General features: G+C 40.0%; 1 protein-coding gene across 3 annotated transcripts in view; it reads right to left on the bottom strand.

Annotated features, from left to right (window-relative positions):
- The window catches only part of TENM3 (teneurin transmembrane protein 3), a 1,530,681-nt gene that overhangs the window by 238,544 nt on the left and 1,266,860 nt on the right, over positions 1-25,277 (bottom strand). For all 3 annotated transcript variants that reach the window (XM_040333815.1, XM_040333823.1, XM_040333831.1), the window contains 2 exons: positions 17,644-17,766; positions 9,937-10,145 (listed from right to left, as the gene is read on the bottom strand). In XM_040333815.1, the coding sequence (XP_040189749.1) occupies positions 9,937-10,145; positions 17,644-17,766 (332 nt within the window). The remainder of the gene's footprint in view (positions 1-9,936; positions 10,146-17,643; positions 17,767-25,277) is intronic.

The raw sequence follows: 25,277 nt of genomic DNA, 5'->3' as shown, positions 1-25,277 counted from the left end.
CCATAGGTTAAAAAAAAGCAATCTTGTTTTAAATTTAACCGATGGATACCTAACCGAAGTCGACGCATGCTTGGAAGCATTGAACTTCGTTTTTTTCAGCACATCGTTGTGTTTTACGTCACCGCGTTCTGACACGATTGTTTTTTTAACCGATGGTGTGTAGGCATCAGTCAGCTTCATCGGTTAACCAATGAAAATGGTTCATCAGACCGTTCCCATCGGATGGACCGATCGTGTGTAAGTGGCATTAGTCTATAGGGTTCAATGTTGAGTTGGCCCATCCTTTGCAGCTACAACAGCTTCAACTCTTCAGGGAAGTCTATCCACAAGGTTTAGGAGTGTGCCTATGGGAATGTTTGACCATACTTCCAGAAGCGCATTTTTGAGGTCATACACTAATGTGCACGAGAAGGCCTGGCCCGCAGTCTACACTCTAATTCATTCCAAAGCTGTTCAGAACTCTGTTCAGACCAGTCAAGTTCCTCCACCCCAAACTCGCTCATTCATTTTTTTATGAACCTTGCTTTGTTCAGGCATGTTGGAACAGGAAGAGACCATTCCCAAACTGTTCCCACAAAGTTGGGAACATGAAATGTCCAAAATGTCCTGGTATGCTGACGCCTAAAGAGTTCCATTCAGTGGAACTAAGTGGTCAAGCCAAAGCCATGAAAAACAACCTCACATCATAATCCCCCCCTCCACCAAATGATTTGGACCAGTGCATAATGCAAGGTCAATAAAGATATAGGCCCCGTACACACGACCGAGGAACTCGACGTGCCAAACACATCGAGTTCCTCGTCGAGTTCAGTGTGGAAGCCGCCGAGGAACTCGGCGGGCCGACTTTTGCCATTGAACAACGAGGAAATAGAGAACATGTTCTCTATTTCCTCGCCGAGGTCCTCGTCGGCTTCCTCGGCCGAAAGTGTACACACGGCCGGGTTTCTCGGCAGAATTCAGCTCTGAACCGAGTTTCTGGCTGAATTCTGCCGAGAAACTCAGTCGTGTGTACGGGGCCATAGAGGCGAATTAAGGGTGGAGGAACCTGACTGGACTGCACCTCAACCCGATAGAACACCTTTGGGATGAATTAGAGCGGAGACTGCGAGCCAGGCCTTCTGGCCCTCTGGTATTTAAATATTGTTTTTAAAATCAGTGTTATATTTTTACTGCATCCACCATATGTTGATGCCCTGAAACATTTCATCTCAAGAGAATAAATATGATCTATATTTATCTATTCTACTTTTAGCACTGGGATAAATTCCCACCACAACTATCTTGTTCTTTCAACACTTAGAAATGTTTTGGAAATAGAGCACCCACACAGTCCACATAAACTCAGGCAACAGAACAAGTGTGTGCAATCAGCCTCACTTCAGACCCTGGGGACCTCTAGGTTTTATTCACTTGCAGCCCACACACACATACTGGCATCACAACATAATTAATTGTGTTCAATGTAATTGCTACGCTATGGAAGGAAGAAAAAGATGTGCACTATGTCAGCAATTTTTTGTAAATTGGTGTTTTTTGATCCAAGTAAATCGTTTGTTGAGGGTATAGCTACATTTACTCATCTCCCATGAAACTTTTCTTTTCTAAATGAAACTAATTCATTACTTTCGGTGAATATAAAGGATGAATGTTCTTCATTTAATTTTGCTCTAAGCCGTTAAAGTCCTTTGTTATTTCCAAACGTCTCTTTAAATAAGCATATTGATTCTTGTGTTGCAGTGAAACTGACATTTTAGCAAGTGTCACAAAAGACTTGCAGTCTAGCATTGATTGGCTTGCTATGGACAACCAGTGTCAATTATTCCCATCTAATGTATATGCAATACCTCTAAACAAGCTAACTATACTGTAGTAAGGCTAGAATTTTACGCAAGTATTTATTTTCAAAGCCAAAAGGAGACTATGCTGTGACCCAAGCCAGGTAACTACAAATTAAGTATTGTCTGCTAAAGACTTATTAATGCTATTTAAATCAGCAAATCAGTCACATGGGAGGCAAAATCAAAGGGCCAGATTCACAAAAGGGATACGACGGCGTATCTGCTGATACGCCGTCGTATACCTGTTTCTATCTATGCAACTGATTCATAGAATCAGTTACGCATAGATATCCCTAAGATCCGACAGGTGTAATAGTTTTACACTGACGGATCTTAGGATGCAGTACCGCGGCCGCTGCTGGGGGGAGTTTGCGTCTTAAACCAGCGTTGGGTATGCAAATTAGCAGTTACGGCGATCCACAAAACGTTTTCCCGTCGTTACGTCGCCGCAAGTGTTAGTTTGCCGTCGCAAAGATAGGGCACCTTTTACAAAGTGTAAAATTACTACACCATGTAAAAGTATACCCGTCTTTCCCGCATCGCTTTTGAATTTTTTTTACATTTTTTTTTCCCGGCGCAAGTCTTTTTTTCACGTCGCGATTCACAAAACGTTGGCGCGTCGTAATTTCGCGCAAAGCACATCGGGAAATTTGCGGCGGGAGCATGCGCAGTACGTCCGGCGCGGGAGCGTGCCTAATTTAAATGGTACCCGCCCCATTTGAATTGGCCCGCCTTGCGCCAGACGGATTTAGGATACACCGCCGCAAATTTCCAGGTAAGTGCTTTGTGGATCGGGCACTTAGACAGAAAATTTGCGGCGGTGTAACCTAAATCAGTTACGTTACGCTGCACCCGGGCTACGTGAATCTGGCCCATAGTGTTGTAGAGCAGACTGCAGGAATGAGAAGGCTGTCACCATTGCTACAAAAAAAAAAAACTACCGGTAATAAATGAACAAACTCTGACAAGGTGGAATCTGGACCACAGTAAGGCTTGTCATACCTTAGGCAATTGTATTACCTTTGAGACAAAGGAAAGACAATCACTTGATTCAACACTATCTGTGTTAATGGGGGAATCCCTCCAGCTGCCCTATTGTATTCTTACAGTGGAAGGTTTCTACGCCATCAGAATACAATGATTATCACTCCCAGCCATAGCCGGCAGAAGTAATCATACCAAAAAACAGTACATCCAGCCTTCCCACAGATGGATTAAAATTTTGATCGGTCAAAGGCTGGCTTAAGTTACTTGACCAATTTCATATATATTTGTTTTTTCAACTAAGTTGTACCGAGGAAAGAATTCTGCTTTAGACAAGTAAATACATAAACCAGCAAGCAGATGAAGCTCTAAGTTCCTCCCCACATGCTTACAGGACCAACCTTAAAGTATTGGTTTGGGTTTTTCCCATAATCATACTTACCTAGGTGGATGCAGCATCGGTCTGATGCTGCATTTGTCCCCCGGTGTCTCTGCACTGAGAACCGAGCCATCGAACATTGCCGATTACACGATCCTCTGCAGTTAGGAACAATGGATCTTAAAGCAACAACAGGTTCCCATCAGCAACAATAGGTCCCAGAAGAAACAATAGACCTCCCAGAGACACAAAACCCTCTTGCAAAAATAGATCACCCCAGCAACAATAGATTCTACCAGCAACAATAGACCCTCAACAACAAAATACTACCCCAATTTATTTTTCTGACACTCCGTTTCGGACCCCCATGCGTTCATGTAAGTATACCTCCGCCATTTTTGTATTCAATATTTATGCCTTTATATGCATCTTTTGCCATTTTGATTAAACTGAAAATCTTCTCTGATTAAAAAACACTATAAGTTTATGAATCGCTTTTGTATTTTAGATTACATTATAAAACATACAGTGGATTCCCCCTGAAGAAGGAGTTTCGTCTCCGTAACGCGCTGGATTTCTTCATTGTATGATGTGTAGACCATTATGTATTTTCATGTATTGCATGTTCCATTGACATATGGCTGCACGGTTTATATGATTCAACTTTTATCATTTTGTTTTTTGTTCTACTTTGCTATAATAAATATTTAATACATTTTACCCAATGTGGTCATATAATCTGTGCCTATAAAGTCCAGCCCTTGAGGGGAAACTTTTTTTCTACCTCCCTCAAAAGTAGATCCCCTGGGAAACAAGGGACCCCCTAGCAACCTAAGTTCCCCCAGAGACAATAGATCCCCCAGCAGCCAGAATCAAAAGACCCTCCAGCACCCCATTCAGCGTTCAAGGTGCTGGAACTGCATTCTCCCCATACTCCCGCTGAAATAAAGCCCTGGAAAAACTCAAAGTCGTTTCTGATAGCATTAGGCAGCCCATAGATTTGGTCATTTTTCTTTGTTCAACCAGTGGGTTGAAAGATAAACTGACTCAATTCTCCCATTCATGTACTCGATGTGAAGGGGGAAATCTTCCCCGCTGAGCTACTGTATTTTGACAACAGTGAGCCCTCCCCACTGTCAGATTACATTGATCAGTGTTGCAGGCTATAGTTGTCCTTTTTTGAAGCAGTGAAAACATTTTACTGCTTTATTCTCTGGAATTCACAAAGGAGATCTTTCTCCTCTGGATGCCAGTTTATAAAGTTTTGTAGATCGCTTCTCCTTTGGAGGAGTGAAGCGATCTACAAACGCTTTAAATGGTGGAGAACGGCCCCTGATATATTCGTCAGAATCTATGAGATTACAGTACCTGAAATTTACTGAAATACCATGGTGTCCGTTTATTAAGCAGTGATAAATTATCACTACTCAGTAGACGGACAGATGGTGTGCTTAATGCTAATAAAATAAAGAGTCCCTCTACATAATATATATACATATATAATATACACACATATATTCACCGCTGTTCACAGTTTCATAAACGGACACCTTAGTCAGCAGCGCTGATCGAGTGGGAAAAATCTGACAGGGTGATTGTGCAGAAGTTGATTGGTAGACAACATAAAAAGCTAAATAGTGGAATGCTTTTTTTTTTAGTTTCCTTTAAATGGGCAGAATGTAATTATACACCATTAAAATCAATCTACAACTATCATTAATGATAATAAAAGAACATAGAAATGACCTAGAACAATTATATTAATAATAGGTAAATTAGGTGCATGCATATTTGTCTTATAAAAGTAAAATATAAATTTCCAACTTTTATCAGTAGGCACCACAATCTATCTTCTGATCTAGCTGTCAGACAAAACCATTACTATAATTTCACAATAAAATGGGACAGAGACTGGTGACAGACGACAATGCTAAGAAACAAGAACAGGTACCATTTGAAAATATCTTTTCTTGACGCACGCATATAATCAGCTGTCATGTATTTATTTTGATTTGTAATTCAGTATTGCTGTCACAGGGAAAAAGTCTCCTAATACTTGCTAATATCATAGATCTGCCAGATCTGCAAAGTGACAACTCAGTAAGCAGGCTATGTGTGTGCTGCTATCCAGATTCAGAGAAATCAGCCAATATTACAATGTTACAATAACTAAAAAGTCAAATCTAATATTTTAATATTATCTTGTCCATAAATATTTTTCGAGAAAGGCACAAGGTTCACACTACCGGTGCCCAAAAAAATCAACATCTATCTCTAGATCTTAAGTCTATGTTATCTATTAATAGGTAACTTAAACTGGGTAATCGGGATGTGGAACTCTCTTCCACAAACCTGCACGGTTTAGGAGATATCCCCTGGATCAGCATGTGCCGACATCATCGGCACATGCATACTGAAGCAAAGGCTCATTCGTGTTGTTTCTTCAGCTGACGTGGTGTTACCGCTGGAGTGACGCCATCGCGGCTCCGACCGATCACAACGCCAGAGTCCGTGATACCCAGAAATAACTCCGGGAGCGATGCCCCTGGCTGGAGAAGTGTAAGGGTAATGCTGCGGGGGCTTCGATCTAAGATGAATATTTCATAAAGAGCTAGTATGCTATGCATTATGCCTTTGTCTTGCAGGTTTTTTTTGTTTGTTTCTTTACAACCACTTTAAGGAACACGACATACAGGGATATGGGAAATATAGACACTGACACATGTGCACCTACACAGGTTGAACTGAATGGACTATTGTCTTTATTTGACCTTAAATACTATGATATATCACCCAACCTTGCCTTTTAGGACACGATCTGCTTGAACCTCTACTATTATGTTTTATTGAAAACAGTTAATGGGTGTTGTGTAGACCCCATAAACACTGATAATTCATAAGCAGTTTTTATTTTATTACTTTTTTCTATGTATAGCTTTTAGTAACAAGGTGCTCCATAATTTGTCTCCAGTGATGTTCATCAAACATGACAATGGGAGACAATGTTTAAAAACACAACCAATGGGTAACACAAATTGCAAACATTTCATTCAAACATTTTACTGGCTTTACACTAAAATGAAAACAAAAACTCTAATACCCATCTGACTTAAATACTACTACTACTTTTTTTTTTTACACCACTGTGGCACAGTCAGCTGTGAGAAAATACACATTTGATTAACAGTGAATTAAATTTGGCTAGATGAAAAATGAGAGAACTATGGCATATGGGAGCTGCTTCTCCAGGGAAACCATGGATATAGTATTACGTGGTATAAGAATAGATATTATTAGTAAACACTCACTGAAGAGTAAAAGGAAACCTAACTTCAGAATGAAGCATTAAGGTTTTGTAAGGTCTAGTCATTTCTGATTCAGATGACATATGCCTACAATACTGAATATTGTATTTCCAATCATAATCTTGTGTGCATTACCAAACCAGCTTGTCTTAGCTGATAAATCTTCTTGTCACCATAAGGCAAACATGTTGAAAATCCTTAAAACTTTGCAAGCTTGACATGTACAAAGGTGGCTTTTATTAAAAATGGTAGTTGAAAGTAAATCGTAGCAAGACTGTAGTACATCTGAACACAGCTCTTTGTATTAAAAGAGAAGTGCAGGATTTCAAAATAACAAACATTAACACTCACATGAGTGGAAGCAGCATTGCTCCGATGCTGCATTTGTCCCCCACTGCCTGTAAGACTGAGAACTGAGTGATCAAAGACCTCTGATCGCTCAGTTCACAGGTCAGCTCTGAGCAGCTGTCAATCCCAAGCTCTCTGTTCTGCCCTTTCAGAATTCACTGCAGTGCCAGGTGGAGGGGGTGGGGCTCAAGCTCTAAGTGGCATGCTGAAAGGATCAGCCGGCTGCCGCTCAGGCATCTGGGTGGATCCTGACATTATTGTTATGAACCTTCCAGAGTCTGGACCAGCTGGGTGATGTCAGCCAATGGAAGACTTCAGCCCGCTGTTGGCTGAATCTGGGTCACAGAAGTTCTAAACTAGGTGCACTCCTTTGACCCACATGAGAAGTATTGACAAAGGAGCTTTGGCCCTACTTCTACTTTAAAAGCGCTTTCATTGTATTACATAATTGCAGTACAAACTCTTTTTTCACACAGCAACATTTCTGACAGTGTGTAACCTTTTAATAAGCTGGGAGCAAACTGAAAGTTATGCTTTTGTTATAAAGTGAAAAAGCTTATGGTAAAGACCTGTGTGCAAATGTACTATGGGTTTAACATGCTTTCAGATTCCTCTAGCATGAGTTACCAAAGAGGGTTTCATCCTGGCATTAGGCACTGGAAGAGGTGTGCATTCCTGAAGTATAGTACTTTTATGTTAATTAATGTTTTTCTCTGTGGTATATTGTATGAACCATGTGGTCATGTTTCTGTTCCTCCCTTTCCCTTCTCAGACCTCGTACACACGACCGAGTTTCTCGGCAAAAACCAGCAAGAAACTTGCTGGGAGATATTTTTTTGCCGAGGAAACCGGTCGTGTGTAAATTTCCATTGAGGAAACTGTCGAGAAACTCGACAAGCCAAAAAGAGAGCATGTTCTCTATTTCCTCGACGGGAATGGAGAAACTTGCCTTATCGAGTTCCTCGACAGCCTGACAAGGAACTCGACGAGGAAAGCGATGTGTTTCGCCCGTCGAGTTCCTCGGTCGTGTGTACGAGGCTTCAGTCTAGAACAGAATGGGTAGACACTTAAAGTAGTACTAAAGCCAAAACTTTAACTTGTAAACTAGTAATGAAGTTTTTTTCCATCTGTGTCCCATTGGGGAGATTTAGCTTCACTTCTTATCCCACAGCCAAAATAGGAAGTGAGAGAAAATATGTGAAAAGTGCGGGAACGCCTGGTTGCCACCAGAAGTAGTGTTCCTATTGAAAGATTTTCCTGTGATTCCTGTTCTGAAAATTTGGGATTTTCTTTCACTTTTACTCTCTGTGATAAACATGACAAATAAAGAGGGTGAATCTGAGGACATCTGACAGTTGTTCTAATCCTTCTCCACTCTATCTGAAACAAAAAAAAAAGCTTATGGATCTTGGGAAGAAAGTGAAGTTCCCATTTTTAAGAAGATATGGGATATATGATTTTAAGATGTAGAAAGAAACTAATATGGAAAAGGGTTAGATATGGAGAGAGAGACTTATTTATTTTTGAATCCCTGAGGCACGATCATAATATGGATCATGAATATGCCATGAGAGTTTTGCTGTGTAAATTGACCAGCAAATTGAACAGCTGCTGTGGCTGTTCCAGTATGTACACAAGTGCAAGGTTCTCATAACAGTTGTATGTACTGGAACATTGTCCTCAATACCATTTTATTCACACAGGTACTAGTGCGAATACAAAGATCTTTATGAAAGTATACAATACACTAGACCTTGGAGAGAATATTTCTTCAAATTGCCAGCTCTTATTAACAATCTTAAAGTACAGTAAAACCTTGGTTTGAGAGCGTTTTGCAAGACAAGCAACATTTTTTTATAAATTTTGACTTGATATACAAATGATGTCTTGATATACAAGTAGCGTCATGTCACATATAAAAGAGGAGAGAGGTGCCTCGAAGTGTAGCAATATGGTTACATTTAATGAAGGTACAACATTTAGCAACTCATATGGTTGATGATTAAAACAGGCACATCTAAGTATACAGGCATCCGGGGTAAAGCTGTCCACATAGACATGGGTAAGAGCCGGCAGTGCGGGGGATGGTCTGTGGACAGCTTTACCCCGGATACCTGTGCCATGTGCCTGTTATAATCATCAACCATGTGAGTTGCTATATGTTGTACCTTCATTAAATGTAACCATATTGCTACACATTTAGAGGGGCCTCTCTTCGCTTTAATAGTCTGTAGCTCCTGCTGGATTTTGCTTCTAAGCCCCTTGTGGAGGCTTCCATTTGTGGATGGACATTTTACGGCTACGCAACCCATCACATTGCTATAATATTTTTATATGGACTATGAACTAAAGGACTTATGAGCAAATGGTTGTGGAACAAATCATTTGAGTTTCCATTATTTCTTATGGGGAAATTTGCTTTGATATACAAGTGTTTTGGATTACAAGCATGTTTCTGTTACGATTTATGCTCGCAATCCAATGTTTTTCTGTAAAGGCTGGAGGTTTTTTACCTTCATGCATTCTGTACAGGTAAAAAACTTTCTGTTGCAGATCCCACCCCTTCTGAGCACACTGTCGATCCAACGATCTGCACGATAGCAGCTTCTCTCCCGGCTCTCCCCCTCCTCATTGGTTCAGACACAACAACAGGAGCCAGTGGCTCCCACTGCTGTCAATCACAGTCAGTGTGGAGGGAGGGGTGCATGGCTGAGCCCCGTTCTGTGTGTCTTATGGACACACAGAGTGGGGTTCGAGAGTGCACATGCATTAGTGCCTGCCTCCATACCAAGCGGCTTTCTATGGGGGCACACCACAGGGGGAGAGCCCAGAGCGCCGGTAGGGGACCCGAGAAGGGGAGAATCAGGGCTGCTTTGTGTAAAACCATTGCACAGAGCAGGCAAGTATAACATGTTTGTTATTTAAAAAGAAAATCCATTAGCATCACATTAAGAATAGGGTCATCTTGAACCTAGCTGCTAAGCAAACAGTAACTTCAGTAAAAGTATAAATGCTCCTAAATTTTGGGATAAATAAAAGCAGCAAGCAGTAACAAGAGAGAGGTGAGGAATTAATTTAGTACCTGAGTATGTGATGGTGGTAATCCTTTCCTGCCATAGACTCCTATGAGTGAATCCTTTTGTAGGGTGATATTAAACTTAAGAAACTGTGGCTGATCAATGGAAAGCTGTGATCTCCAAAATACACCAGGAGGAATCTCTTGCACCGCTCTCCGGCCGACGTCCAGCTCCCCCCAGTCAATGGTATTGTTTTCTAGACCACCAGATTTTCCTTAGAACAAGAGAACAAGTTTAGCCTAATCTTATTTCAAAACAAAGAACCTTGTAGAAATAAAATAAGCACTGGTAAGAATCCTTGTAAAAATATATCTACCATGACATAATTATACATTTGAACTCGTATTTACTTTGAGCAAAACTATTTATTTATTCAGCAATGCAGCTACTAGATTTTAGAGTTCAGTGAATTGGCGTCTAAAGTTTGGACATTTTTACAAATCTAAAATTTGTGCTAAAGTTCATGGTGCTAATATGACTTTTAAAAAGTTCAGCCATTTCACTTACAACTGTTATTTGATGATTCTTCACTAGGTCATTTAGTCACTTTCATGGTTACTAAGTAGGCAGCAATCGTCCCTTGTAATTCTGGGACACAAAATTACATTTCCACAGTGACATTATCTTCTTGGATTATTTTTTACGCGTTTCAGAAATCAGTTTAAGGTGGATCTTGAACATGGCATTAGCCATGAAATAATTTAGGATGGCAATGCACTTGAGGTGTTCTGATGCAGAGTTGTTATAAAACTTTTCTATGTTTAATTTGAAAATAAACAAATGGGACTTAACAGTGAGAGAAAAGGTATTTGATCCACTGCTGATTTTGTACGTTTTCCCACTGACAAATAAATAATCAGTCTATCATTTTAATGGTAGGTTTATTTTAACAGTAAGGCCACGTACACATGACGGAGAAACTCGACGGGCGAAACACATCATTTTCCCCGTCGAGTTCCTTGTTCGGCTGTCAAAAAACGTGTCGGGCCAAATTTTCCCACTGCCCGTCGAGGAAATGGAGAACATGCTCTCTTTTTGGCTCGACGAGTTTCCCGACGGATTTCTCTGCGAAAATGTACACACGACCGGTTTTCTCGGCAGAATACTTCCATCGAGTTTCTTGCTGGATTCTACCGAGAAAACCGGTCGTGTGTACACTTTTCGCAGAGAAACCCGTTGGGAAACTCAACGAGCCAATACCAACAAAAAAACCCAGAAAGAACACATTTAGAAAAAGATTCCCTATCAATCAGCAAGATTTCTGGCTCCCAGGTGTCTTGTAAACAGGTAACGACCTGAGATTAGGAGCACTCTCTTAAAGGGAGTGCTCCTAATCTCAGATTGTTACCTGTATTAAAGTTACTTGTCTACAGAAGCAATCAATCAGATTCCAATCTCTCCACCATGGCCAAGACTAAAGAGCTTGCCAAGATCAAAGAGCCATCCAAGGATGTCGGTGACAGGATTGTAGACCTACACAAGGCTGGATTGGGCTACAAGACCATCACCAAGCAGCTTGCATACAATTGGATGATGGGAATCAGCAGAGCTTTATCACATTTACTAAGCTCTGGAGAAAATGAGTGCAACTGCACTTGCACAATCTACAGGCTTGATTTACTAAAACTGGAGAGTGCAGCTCTGCATAGAAACCAATCAGTTTCCAGGTTTTTGTCAAAGCTAAATTGAACAAGCTGAAGTTAGAAGCTGATTGGTTACCATGCACAGCTGCTCCAGCGTTAGCACTTTCTTATTTTAATAACTCAACCCCTGTGTGCCTTTAGTAATTCTACCCCTGTGTATCATAAACAGCTACCATGTTTTAGTTTTAGAAAATTCAGTTTTTACCCTATTTGATCCATTTACGAATATTCATTCTGCTGATCCCCTGCAGCATTTTTATTATTACTGTGAATAGCTTCTTGATAGGGACAATATTGAAACATGCCTGCACAGTGTGCATTGGCATGGCTGCTTGAAGTCTCCAGCAAGGGTGCAAGTGATAGGGTAACTGTATTCAGGGGCAAAACTGGGAGACAGGTGTCACCTCACAAAAGGAGGTACCTGAACAAGGACCTTCATGGCAGGATTACCAAGATTTAAAAACATTGGAACAACTGTTAAAATGATATGAACTAGTTACATCCTATATGGAATTTGAGTGCTTACATCTACTTTAACCTATTGCAGCTGGGGCCATATTTAGGTACTACACTGTGATCATCCCAGAAAAGGAGGTACATTACACATCGTTATTAGACAGACCTTTGTTGCATGACCTAATTTTCAAATTTCTTAAGCCTAAATTAAGCCTTACCATGTTTCTTTTATAAGGGGTAAAAAAGAATCATTTGTGCTGCTTACAATTCCAGTGTCATACTATACAGCAAGTCACATCCTAGCCAGGTGATTCAATTATTGGACTAGAATGTGAGCTCTCATCATTCATTTTAACAGTGACACATATGACGCATTAATGCAGAATAATTTGTCCAGGTACTGGAACAGCTAATGTGCAAATGAAACTATTAATGGCATTTATTCAGTTTAAGATTTGTTCAGAGCATAAGCTGATGCTTGCCCACAGTTCACTAATCAGCAAGTCACACGCCAAGGTGAAATATATATATAGCGAATCAATAGCACGCTATCACCCGGTGACATAACCTTGGATCCAACGTGAGCACTGTGGAATGACTTAAGGTAACACATTACATGTTTGTGTGCAAATAACCACACAACATAACTTTACACAGCTGAGGTTCTGTCATATGCAGCAACCTGCATGAAACAAGAAACCTTCTGGTAAAAGGAAATGAATCAATATTCACTTAAGTGATAGAATATTATATCAACTCTACCTGCTCTTTGCAGACAGCAATAAAAGCAAGTTAACCCCTCACACCCGGGGAATATACTGCATCCACAGCAGATCGAAAAATCATCTGCAGTATATTATAAAGGTACAGTTCAATGATTTCAGATAAGAGCTGCTTAGACACAATTTCTTTTGATATTGGTAGCCCTTATTTTTACCATGAAACCCTCGATTTTCACTTTACAATACATGTTGGATAACATTGGGTACATTTAAGATATTTCCGTTGGCCTAGTGTACAGATCTTAAATCGTCAGGCCCCACATAATACGATTTACTGAAAATTATTATTCAGCCCCCAAAACTCACACACTTGTTATCAGATTATTTATGTAATTTAACCTTTAGGCTTCATTCAGATGAGGCAGATCCGTCGCTACGGAGTCCGCCAGCTCAGCGGGAGATCTCTGAGCTGATCTCCGCTGAGCCGGCGGATGACAGGTCCCTTTCTGCTCACTGAGCGGGGAGGGGCTTGTCCAGCGCCGCTGTCTCCTATGGAGAGATCGGACGAAAATGGACAGCATGTCCGTTTTCATCAGATCTCACTTGATCCAATCCGCCATGGACGGATGGCTACATATGGCGCCAAATGTCTGATTTTAGCGGATCGGATCAGGTCGGATTTCAGCGGACATGTCACCGCTGACATCCGACCTCCATAGAGATGTATGGAGCAGCCGTTCAGGTCTGCCGACAAAACTGACAGGCGGACCTGAACGTTCCAACCATGTGAAAGGGGCCTGACTCTCTTCATTACAGGAACGTTCTTATTTTTCTACAACTAAATTTCAATGATGACAAACTCATTGGGCTTGATTTACTAAAGGCGCATAGGCTGTACACATATCCAAAGGGGGGTTGCATGTGTTTGTACATGTTTTGATGATGGAAGTCAACAGAAAGACAAAACCAGAGAAAATTCCCAGCTCAATTCACCAAATAGTCTGCTTACCAGTGGTTGGTGAGTTGAGCTGGGAATTTTCACTGGTTTGTCTTTTATGCATTGCCCTTCCATGTGCTCCTTGCTGTGAGGGCAAGCTATAGGTGGGAGAGGGGGCCAACTGTTTGTTCCTGGAGATCAACAGAGCTTCAATTTATTCATTAAGCTTTGAGGATAATTCCCTTGCAAACTGCAACTTCCCTTGCAAAAATGTACAGTCTATTTGCCTTTAGTAAATCAATCCCAGAGTATACTGTAGGTGAAGTCTATAGGACATTTGGGTACCTTCTAAAGAAGATCAGGAAATCTGGCAATGCTGGCAATTTACCAGAAGAACTGATTTTGCTAAAATAATTTTTTGGGTTGGATTGATCTCTTTGCTCAGTCCTATTCACACCTTAAACAGGTACAGTATATTTACTATAAACTAAACAGCCCATAGTATCTTACTAAGGTCTAAGTTAAAACATAAATGCTATACTTCTTTTTATTGCCAATCCTTAGCATAGATGTGTAGGTCTTTTGTATGCAGGGATTTAAATGCACATGCTTTGTTTGCCTAAGGCCCTCTTCGACACATTGTGGTGCATCACTGTACATGTATGAACACTCTTTGAGGTTGATTTAATAAAGGGAAATAGACTATGCACTTTGCAAGTGCAGATGCTCCAGAGCTTAGTAAATGAGGTGAAGCTTCACTTTGCAAATCATACCCTATCACATACAATGGAAAATATGCAACGGCATGAAAAAAAAAACATACGTTTTGCTTGCATATAAATAGAGGTACCCCAAGTTCTTAATTAACTTTTTTTTTACTGTTAAAGAGCTGCATCATGCAGCACTGTTTGTAAATGCATGTGTATCATTTAATTTATTAAAAAATACAACAAAGCCCGTTTTATACGTGATACCAATTTCCGCTAAGCCCAGTGTGTCAAAGTCCAAAATAATGGGTACTCTGCTTAAAAATGGACTGTTAAAAGATGTAATAGAGGCTTTTTGTAAAAATATCAGCAGCATTCTACAAAAATAACGGCTTATTAACAATCACTTCATCTAAAAAAGCTCCTGTATTTCAAGGTGGTATGTGGGACGCCACGATGGACACAATATACCATGTATATGACTACGTATAATTTGGAATAATACTATGACCAAAGACCATAAGCCACTTGTGCCACATTAGTGTTACTTAAGTAATGTAACATTAGATGTGTTCATTTGATTTAAACGTTGGGTTTGAGTATCAAGCTCCTAACAAAGTTCACAGTCATTAGTAATATTGGAGAAAATGGAAAGGCACTAGTACTATAAACTGTAAGTATTATAGTTATTTCCTGAACCATGTGTGTTCTCTTGTACTTTGCAGCAAAGTTAAGCTAAAGTACTCCCAATTGCTCGATTTGTGATTCCTCCTTGTTTTTTTTTTTCATTGTCCTAAGTAAGGACTGCACACCATGAACACAAAGGTGAACAGGGACACACAAAGCAGACATTTAATTGGTGATTGAAGCATCTTGGAGTGCAGAGAGCAGGAGGAACCTGGTATTCAAGCTGCCCAGCTCTAACAATGCTCAAAGTTTTGAACTCAGTGGGTGCTCGCTAACAATCGCAGCTATAAAAATAAATGCTGCCAAGAAAAAGGAAATAGCTTCAGAACAAACACATAAAAGTATAAAATAAGCAGCAAATGGGCCACATACTGCAGCTATGTTTGGATATATAAAATTATCCATTTATAGGTTTGTGGTGGTGACAGATTAAGTCACTCATACAAAGGAATTCTTCCAGTCTAATAAGCAAGTTTTTTTTTTCTAACAATGAACTGTAGAAATTGCTAAAAGAAGCTAATTAACACCTTCACCTACTCTCTTTGCAATGGGAGAACATTTAATTGACAACCATGGCATGGAAACCTAACATACTTCTTGGCTGTGTCCATTTCCTCTTCCTGACCTGAAATAACAGCACAGCCTACACAAAGTACTTTAGTAAAAGCTTTTGCAGCATCCTAGAAGGAGAGCTTTTTTAAGCTGTTCAAAAATGTTTATATTTGACATGATGACTTGAGCTGGTCCCATAGATAGGTCCATTTTTTTCGTTCAACTAGCAGGTTGAACGAACAAGACAAAAAAAATTTACCCAATTCCATACCCACACATTCAAGGTGGGTATGGAAATCACTCCTGCTGAGCTATTGTGTTCTGATGGCAGGGAGACTTCACCGTCATCAGAATAATCTGATTAGGGTCTGCTGGCTGGTGATGCTGATTGAGAAGCATTTGTTCAGGAGGGTGGTTATACAGAAGTCTATCGATATATTGACTTCTGTACAACCTGGGTGCCCAAACATGAATGACAATTTGGCCAGCCCCTGCTGAACCAGCCGAATTTCGATCCCTGTATGGCCGTCTTAAGTGTAGCCACCTAGAAGCAAATATTTTAACTGTATTTCTATACTGGCAACAGCAAGCATTAAGACATGGAATTGTTAGATATGTACATTGGAGCTCAGAACACACTGATTAGCATTTGTTCGGCAGGGTGGTTGTACAGAAGTATAATGGTAGAATAACTTCTATACAACCAGGGTGCCATGGATTGAAGTTTGACCAGCCCTTGCTGAACCAACCAAAGTTTGATACATGTATGGCTGGCTTAAAGTGGTTGTAAAGGCAAAAGATTGTTTATCTTAATGCATTCTAAACATTTAGAACCCTAATACTTACCTGAGCCTCATCTCAATCCAGTGATGTTGCATGAGAAATGTGGCTGTCCGGGACTCTCCCTCCTCATTGGTTAAGACAGAAGAGAAGCCTCATTGGCTCCCGCTGCTGTCAATCAAAGTCGGTGAGCCAATGAGAAAGAGAGGGGCTGGGCCACGACTCTGTGTCTAAATGGACAAACGGAGCTGTGGCTCGGCTCGGGTGCCCCTATAGCAAGCTGCTTGGTGTGGGGGCACTCAACAGCAGGGAGGAGCCAGGAGTGCCAAAGATGGGCCTGAGAAGAGGAAGATCTGGGCTACTCTATGCAAAACCATTGCACAGAGCAGGTAAGTATGACATGTTTGCTATTTTTAACACAAAAAACAAGACTTTAGTATCACTTTAAGAGCAGCCACCTAAAAGCACATATTTAAACTTTGTCTCTATACTGGCAACAGCAAGCAGCGAGACATGGTATTGTTAGATGTACATTGGAGTACTTTTTTACAACCATGTATTTTATTTTTTGTACTTTTTAACAAGCATGGCCCACTGATCCCTCCTGTTTTGAATTGTATTGTAACTGTACTGTCTGCCCTCAAGTTGTAAAGCGCTGCGCAAACTGTTGATGCTATATAAATCCTAAATAATAATAATTTAAATGAATCAGACAATTGTTTCAGATGTCATTTGTATTGTTTCTCTCTTATTTATGAGCCCCAAAGCTTATATCTTCATGATGAATTTTATTAGGTAGATTTATTATCCCACAGTGCTTCGCTGACTCCAAGGTTGGGGTAAACTTAAAACCTTTGCCTGTTAAAACAACTAATAGAATAATCAATCTGTAGCATTAATTACAGGGTAAGCTGTTAAAGGCAAGGATTCTTTTTCCACATGCATATATATCACCATTGTCTCCATAATTAATATCACTAAAAAGCTATTTAAATGGAGATGTTTATAGTAAAATGGACTATATGGAGTTATTGATCCACCTGTGTACTCTCATTACCAGTATCATCCAGTAATGGCCTTTATATTCTGCGCCTATTGCACTAAAGCTAATTGGGCACTCTATTATAATAAATGCAGGCACACAAAAATAATAAAAACAATACTGGAAAATGTGAAATAAGACACCAAATAGTACAGAACATTATATATAAAAAAATGTATGTCTTACCGCTGTCACTGGAGGGCACATTTACAGTATGTGTTGGCACCACGTCTGAATTTACTTTTCCGTTCTCAAAAGTGTCATTTTCTGTCTGCTGTAGCTGCCAGTTGAGGCCAAAGAGATGCATGGCTGACAGAGAGAAATAAGGGATGTTAAAGAATTTCGGTTCAGGATAATGAGGGCTGGTAATCAAACAGAACACAGAGCTGCACAGAATATAAACTGATAAAGTGAACATCTATGATGGAACAACAGCTGCACCGTCTTCAGTCACTTTGATCAACAACAGATTCTATAGAAGGCAATGGATTATATTTTTATAGATCATATACATAAACTTGCATCTATTTATCTCATAGCAGGAGCCATAGCTGGTAATGACAAGACATGCCAATCAAGAATTGGTAGGCACATATAGAAGTTGTTTATTCTTTTTCCGGATGAACTGATAGATATATATATATATATATATATATATATATATATATATATATATATATATATATATATATATATATATATATATATATATATATATATATATATATATATATATAAATATATATATATATATATATATATATTTATATATATATATATATATATATATATATATATATATATATATATATGCAAACAAACAATGGTTTTCTGTTTTCAAGGGAAATTACTGTGATTTATCTTTCCTGTAGAAATGTGCTTTATTTAATACTTGTTATTACCCACACTACCAAATGTCACCTACACTAACAAATTAACACAATACATTCACACCTTGGTGGTAGTTTGTTACTGTACATTGTGATGCAATGCAACACATATGTGTTGGATCTGCATTGTACTTTGGAAAGTCATTCATAATAAATGTCACTGCAACACGTTAACTTATGTAATGTCGCTGTTCCAGTTTGAGAAACGTCCAATCACTTTCTTTACTGGTAGTGGAGTTCTGCTTAAAACTGACCTAAAACAGCTGGTACCCTAGTAACTTATTGTAAGATAGGTACTTCCTATTGTTTGGGCTTGTTGTGATATACAAACCCTGCTTACTTCAACCACTTCAATACAGGGCATGTTCCCCTCCTTCCTGCTCAGGCCAATTTTCAGCTTTTAGCGCTATTACACTTTGAATGACAATTGCCCGGTCATGCAACACTGCAAACACACCCAAACTAAATTTTTATAATTTTCTTCCCACAAATAGAGCTTTCTGTGTTTTTGAAATTTTTGAAAGAAAATCGTTTTCTTTGTCTCTGTTATAAAATGTAGTTTTCCCTTTCACTGACAGGCACTGATGAGGCTGCTCTGATGGGGGACTGATGAAGCAGCATTGATGGGCACTGATGAGTTGGCACTGATGAGGTGGCACTAATATGTAGAATTGATGGGCACTGATAGGCAGCACTGATGGGTGGCACTGATGGGCACTAAAAGATATCACTGATGGGCACTGACAGGCATAACTGATGGGCACTAATAAATGTCACTGATGGACACTAATAGATGGCACTGATAGGCAGCACTGATGGGGAGGTACTGACAGTCATTACTGAATGGCACGGATTGGAATCTGTGAAGGGCACTGGCAGGTGTTACTGATGGGCACTGATTGGCACATTGGTGAGCAATGACTGATATTTTGGTGGGCACTGACTGGCATCTGATGGGCACTGATTATCAATGTGCCGATTATCAGTGCAGACCCCCCTCTGACAGGAAAGCTGCCTCTTTACAAGCCCTTTAAGTCAGCTCTAAAGGCAAAAGGGAGTTCAAGGTAGCAAGGTGTACCTAATAAAGTGGCCGGTCAGTGTATATATATATATATATATATATATATATATATATATATATATATAGATATATATAAAGATATATATCTATATAGATCTATATATAGATCTATAGATAAATAGATCTATATATATATATATATAGATCTATATATCTATATATAGATCTATATATACACATCTATATACAGTATACACATCTATATATATACACACACACACACACACATGCACACAAAATATATAGCGCTTCTTACTACAAAGCCATAAGGAATGTAAATTAAGATAACACCAATAGCTGAATTGTATCTGTACTCAGCTGTGAATTATTGCAAATCATTTTCAATTTTAGGTTATCCTAAATCATAACAACTTTTTACATTATTGAACCAATTTCTACTGAGCTGATCTGTGTGAGCATTTTATTTGCCAGCAAGATCTTCTCAGGAATAATAGCAATATCTTTGTGATTTGCAAGAAATAGACCAGAGGATTGGAGAAAGATTAGACAATCAGCTAAAGCTCCAGAATGCATGAATCATAGAGGCTTTTTCATAATGGTTTTCTTTTATCTGTGATATTAGAGTTCATTTACTGCTGCAACCATTGTTGATAATCATATAGGAGACTACAATTTAGTGGGTCGGACCAACTACCTCAAAGTTCACTCGGGATTACTGACATCACTGCTGCAAAGTGCAATTGTAAAAGAAGGAACAAACATAAATTATTTGCCTTGATCTCCCACAAACATGAGAAAAGAGGGTAGCTTTATCAAAATCCTTGGCCTTTTTAATGCCATTGTGTTAGCCTCACAGTTTCTAAGATATTTAACCCTTTAAGTCAAATGCCCCGTACACACCATCACTTTATGTGATGAAAAAAAATGACGTTTTTAAAAACGTCACTTTAATTGACTGTGTGTGGGGGAAAACGTCGTTTTATGTCTTGTAAAAAACGACCAAAAAAAATTGAAGCATGCTTCAATTTTATGTGTCGTTTTTCAAAAGTGCACTTTTTACTTCACAGAAATTGACCGTGTGTAGCAAAAAACGTCGTTTTCTAAGACGTTTTTTCATCCACGCATGCCCAGAAGCTACTTATGAAGCAAGTTTCAATGGTAAAACGTGGTGGAACGTAACCTCACTTTGCAAGATCATAGTGAGAAAACGATGGTGTGTATGCAACTTCGTCTTTGAAAATTGAAGTTTCAAAAACGTCATTTTTTACTTCACAGAAAGTGTCGTTTTTTTTCATCACATAAAGTGATGGTGTGTACGCGGCAAAAGGCTCAAATGTAGTATTCTGTACAGTATATATATAAATCTAATAATAACAATTTTCTTCATCCTGTTACGATACTCTCAGTGTTAGTGTCACATATCTCAGATTCGAACTCTAACAATTACGTAACCTGGCTTTGATATTATTGTCACAACTAACAAAGTAAATTCAGAATGGTTTTATTTCCAATTGGAATCTTGTCAATCCGCACTTCATGCTTAATTACTCTTTTTTCGAAGCCAATATATCATTTTTAGATGTAGGAATTAACTTTCCAAGCAGGTCAGTGAGTCCTTTGTGCTTCTTGTGATCAATGCCTGAAGGCTCGCCGGTGAACTGTACAGTGTAGGAGTGGGGACTCAGGCTCTGAACAGACTCACACAGGGCAATAAGGTAAGATGATAGTGTTTGGAAAGATACCAAATTGGTAATGTAAGATGAAAGCATCTGCATGTAAGGATTACAGTGTGTTATATGGTTCCCAGCAGAGCCGGGCTTTGATTAGAAACACATATTTTTCCATAAATTAGCTTTTGTTTTGAGTTTCCTGCTGTGTGTATGTGCTGTTTGTTGGAGCGTATTGGTCTATTTGGGGCTTTAGTATGTCCATCTGTATCTGTCATACCTTGATAAAGTGTAGGCCGCTGTAATCAGGCGCGCTAGCTCATTGGGTTATCTGGAGAATTCCTCCATTTTTTAAATACGCAGCTGCCCATGAAGGCAACGGAGGCATGTGTGCAGTTTTAAATTGATTCAAAATAAACATCCCACATTACATTATGAAGGTAGGGAAATGCCAACGCAGCACAGGGTGCAATTTTCATCTATAAGATAAATATATAGAAAAACAGAGAGGAATATACTAAAACAATATATATTTTTTAACATGGGAAACAATGCCACCTCTAATAATTAAAGTGGCCAGGTTGTCAGTGCTCTTGGCTTGTAGCACTTGGGTTTAGCGGTGTTTCTTCTCCAGAGCATAGTTAGGGTTAAGCACAAACCAGAGGAGGTTCCAGGCATTGAACAAAGGGGGTGCATTGCAGCTATAAGGCCCCGTACAGACGACCGAACATGTCTGCTGAAACTGGTCCGCGGACCAGTTTCAGCAGACATGTTTGGTCGTCTGTACAGCCGAGCGGACAGGATTCCAGCATACATTTGCCCGCCGGGCCTTTTTCCAGCGGGCAAATATTTCCAAACTTGTTTAGAAACAGACCGCTGGAATCCTGTCCGTCGGACATGTTCGGTCGTCTGTACAGACCTACCGTACATGTCCGAGCGGCCGCCATCCCTCGCATGCGTCAAATGACTGACGCATGCCTGGAAGCATTGACCTTCCTGCGTCGCGCACGTCTCCGCGTCATCGTCGCGGCGACGGCGCGGACACATCACCGCGGTGTCTGTCCGCGCGGATTGCCTCTGATTTCTGTCTGATGGTGTGTACAACCATCAGACAGAAATCTCCGACCGGACATGTCCGATGAAAACGGTCCGGCGGACCGTTTTCAGCGGGCTGTCCGGTCGTGTGTACAAGGCCTAATAGGTGGGCACTCTTATTTTGGAAGAAAAAGAGAAAATGCTATATTGTTAGTGTGCTCTAAGTAGTAAGGATGGCTAATGCAGGTAGGGTTGTTGGTAAGGTTTCAACCACATGCCATACTGGCTATCCTTATGTTGCCAGTCCTATACCATCCCATTGATGTCAGCACTATGTACACCTCCACTACATGTGGAAGCACTTCACATTTCTAAGCATGTCAAAACCAATTTGCGCCTCATTTTCCTGCTAAGCTCCTCCTTACTGTCTCTGGGCTGTATCTGGTACAGAAGGCTGCATGTGCCCTTTAGCCATTGAAATAAAGCATGGAAACCACTGACCTTCTATGAGAGTGGGGAATGACAGTTTATACATAACCCAGAGTATGCCAAGTTTATGAGAAGTGAACCAGCAGCATTTTCTGCACTTTAAACAATGGACACTTCTACATTTCAAAACTTGGGACACTCCTGAGAAATCAGGATAGTGCAGACAACTATACAAATACATAATTTACAAACAACTGGCCACTGCCCCCACCTATAACCGACCTTCACAGCAAGAAGTGCATGGAAGGGCAACACATGCAAAACAAAACCAAAGACAAATCCCAGCTCAACTCACCAGCCAGTCTACAACCAACCAATTTCTTTAGTCTAACAGTCTGTGTTAAACAGAGGTTTAATTAGCACACATTTGCAAATACATGCGTAAGCTGCAGAGCCACTCCAAGGCACCCCAGTATTATCTGCAGCCCTTTCATGTGCTCCTTGCTGTGAAGGCCAGTTATAGGTGAGGGCAGTGGCCAGTCGTTTGTTACTGATGTAATATTGGTGAGGGGGCACACTAGACACCATTACTGCCATTTTTATGTGCTGTGTGTCCAGTGTGCCCCTGTGTCTTTAACCACTTCAGCCCCGGACCATTTGCTGGTCAATGACCGGGCCACTTTTTGCGATTCGGCACTGCGTCGCTTTAACTGACAATTGCGCGGTAGTGCGATGTGGCTCCCAAACAAAATTGGCGTCCTTTTTTTCCCACAAATAGAGCTTTCTTTTGGTGGTATTTGATCACCTCTACGGTTTTAATTTTTTGTGCTATAAACAAAAATAGAGCGACAATTTTGAAAAAAAAATGAATATTTTTTACTTTTTGCTGTAATAAATATCCCCAAAAATATATAAGAAAACAATGGGCCAAATCCTCAAAAATCCTGCCTAACTTATCTTTTCCCATTTAAGTTACACTGACTTAAAATTTCTACCTAAGTGCCCGATCCACAAAGCACTTACCTAGAAATTTCAGGCCGTGTAACTTAAATGTCTCCGGTGCAAGGCGGTCCTCTTCTGCAGGGGGCGATGACAATTTAAATGAGGCGCGCTCCCGCGCCGGCCGTACTGCGCATGCTCGCAACGTCATTTTCCCGACGGGCAGCGCGCAAAATTACGTTACGCCGGGCTTTGTGGATTGCGACGGGACAATAAAGTTGCGTCGGGTAAAAAAAAAGTTACACGCCGGGAAAAAAAATTCAAAATTTAAAAAAAATCGCGGCGATCGAAAAAAAGGTCTGTTTTTACAAGGTGTTACTAGTTTACACTTTGTAAAAGCAGAACTAATTTTACGTATGCAAACGTAAACTTACGCAGAAAACACAAAGCTGAAAAGCTTTGTGGATCTCCGTAAGTCCTCATTTGCATACGCAAAGCGGCATTTCAATGCGAAATGCCCCCAGCGGCGGATGCGGTACTGCATCCTAAGATCTGACAGTGTAAGTGTCTTAGATGTCAGATCTTCTGCCTATCTTTGGAAAACTGCTTCTGAGGATCAGTTCCAAAGATAGGCACAGGGATACGCAGGCTGATCAGCAGTTCCGCCTGCGTATCCCTTTTGAGGATTTGGCCCAATGTTTTTCCTCAGTTTAGGCCGATACATATTCTTCTACATTATTTTCGTAAAAAAAAAAAAAAGCAATACGCGTTTATTGATTGGTTTGTGCAAAAGTTATAGCGTCTACAAAATAGGGCATAGTTTTATGGCATTATTACTGGTCCGCGGACCAGTTTCAGCAGACATGTTCGGTCGTGTGTACGGGGCCTTAGAAGTAAATCTGTTATGTTGCTGCCATTGGGATACATTTTCTGCACAATGAATACAATGTAAACACAACCCAATCAGTCTAAATCCAATTGATAGTCATGGTAGATACCTGCTTAGTATACAATAATGTGTGGAAACATACGCCAAACACACACAGACAAATGCTGACTTAGTAGCGTGCGTGGTGTTTCTGAATGCATTACGGTCACCATGAAGACAGATTCCATACAATTCATTATACTCACTACTTGAAAAGTGCTGAAAAGCAGAGCATAAACCTTAAAAAACTTAAAGTCTAAACGTTTTGTAAAACCCCATTATGAAACCCCTTAATTTCTTTTTTTTTTTTGATGTTTCATATTTTAAGATTTATTTGTTGTCCCAGAAAAACAACAGGCAATGAGGACAAATCTATCAAAGTGAGAGGAACAACTCCTCCAAAAAGCTGCCAATGCAACAGGATTCCATACTGGGTTATTTTTCCTCTATTCATGTTCCTATTTTGGCTGCCCTATATCTTTCTGTCTTAGTGACAACAGTCACTAGAACAAACACAGAGGGCAAATCTCCCCAGAGGGGACATGGACAGCAATGACAACCTGACAATATCAATATTTCCACATGCTACCCAAAACAGAAAAAAAATGGATTTGGCTTTAAACATACTTTACAAAGGCAGCTGGATGTGCAAGTATGATCTAACCCCCTCCAGGAAAGAAGACAACTTCAAATTTGGCTTCTCTACAGAATAGTCTTATTTATCAGCTAAAGGTTTTCATATCTTTATTTATTGCACGTTCTGATCAGTGGTCAGAAATGGCCTCAGATAAAAGTATTCGTAGAATGGAGGATGTTAACCACTTCCAGCCCAAGGACGTCATATGACGTCATTGAATTTGAGTGGTGATATCTGAATGATATGCACTGCA

This window comes from Rana temporaria, chromosome 1 (genome assembly GCF_905171775.1).
Source record: "Rana temporaria chromosome 1, aRanTem1.1, whole genome shotgun sequence".
In the NCBI taxonomy this organism is placed as follows: Eukaryota; Metazoa; Chordata; class Amphibia; order Anura; family Ranidae; genus Rana; species Rana temporaria.
This window is presented reverse-complemented; position numbering and strand designations above follow the sequence as displayed.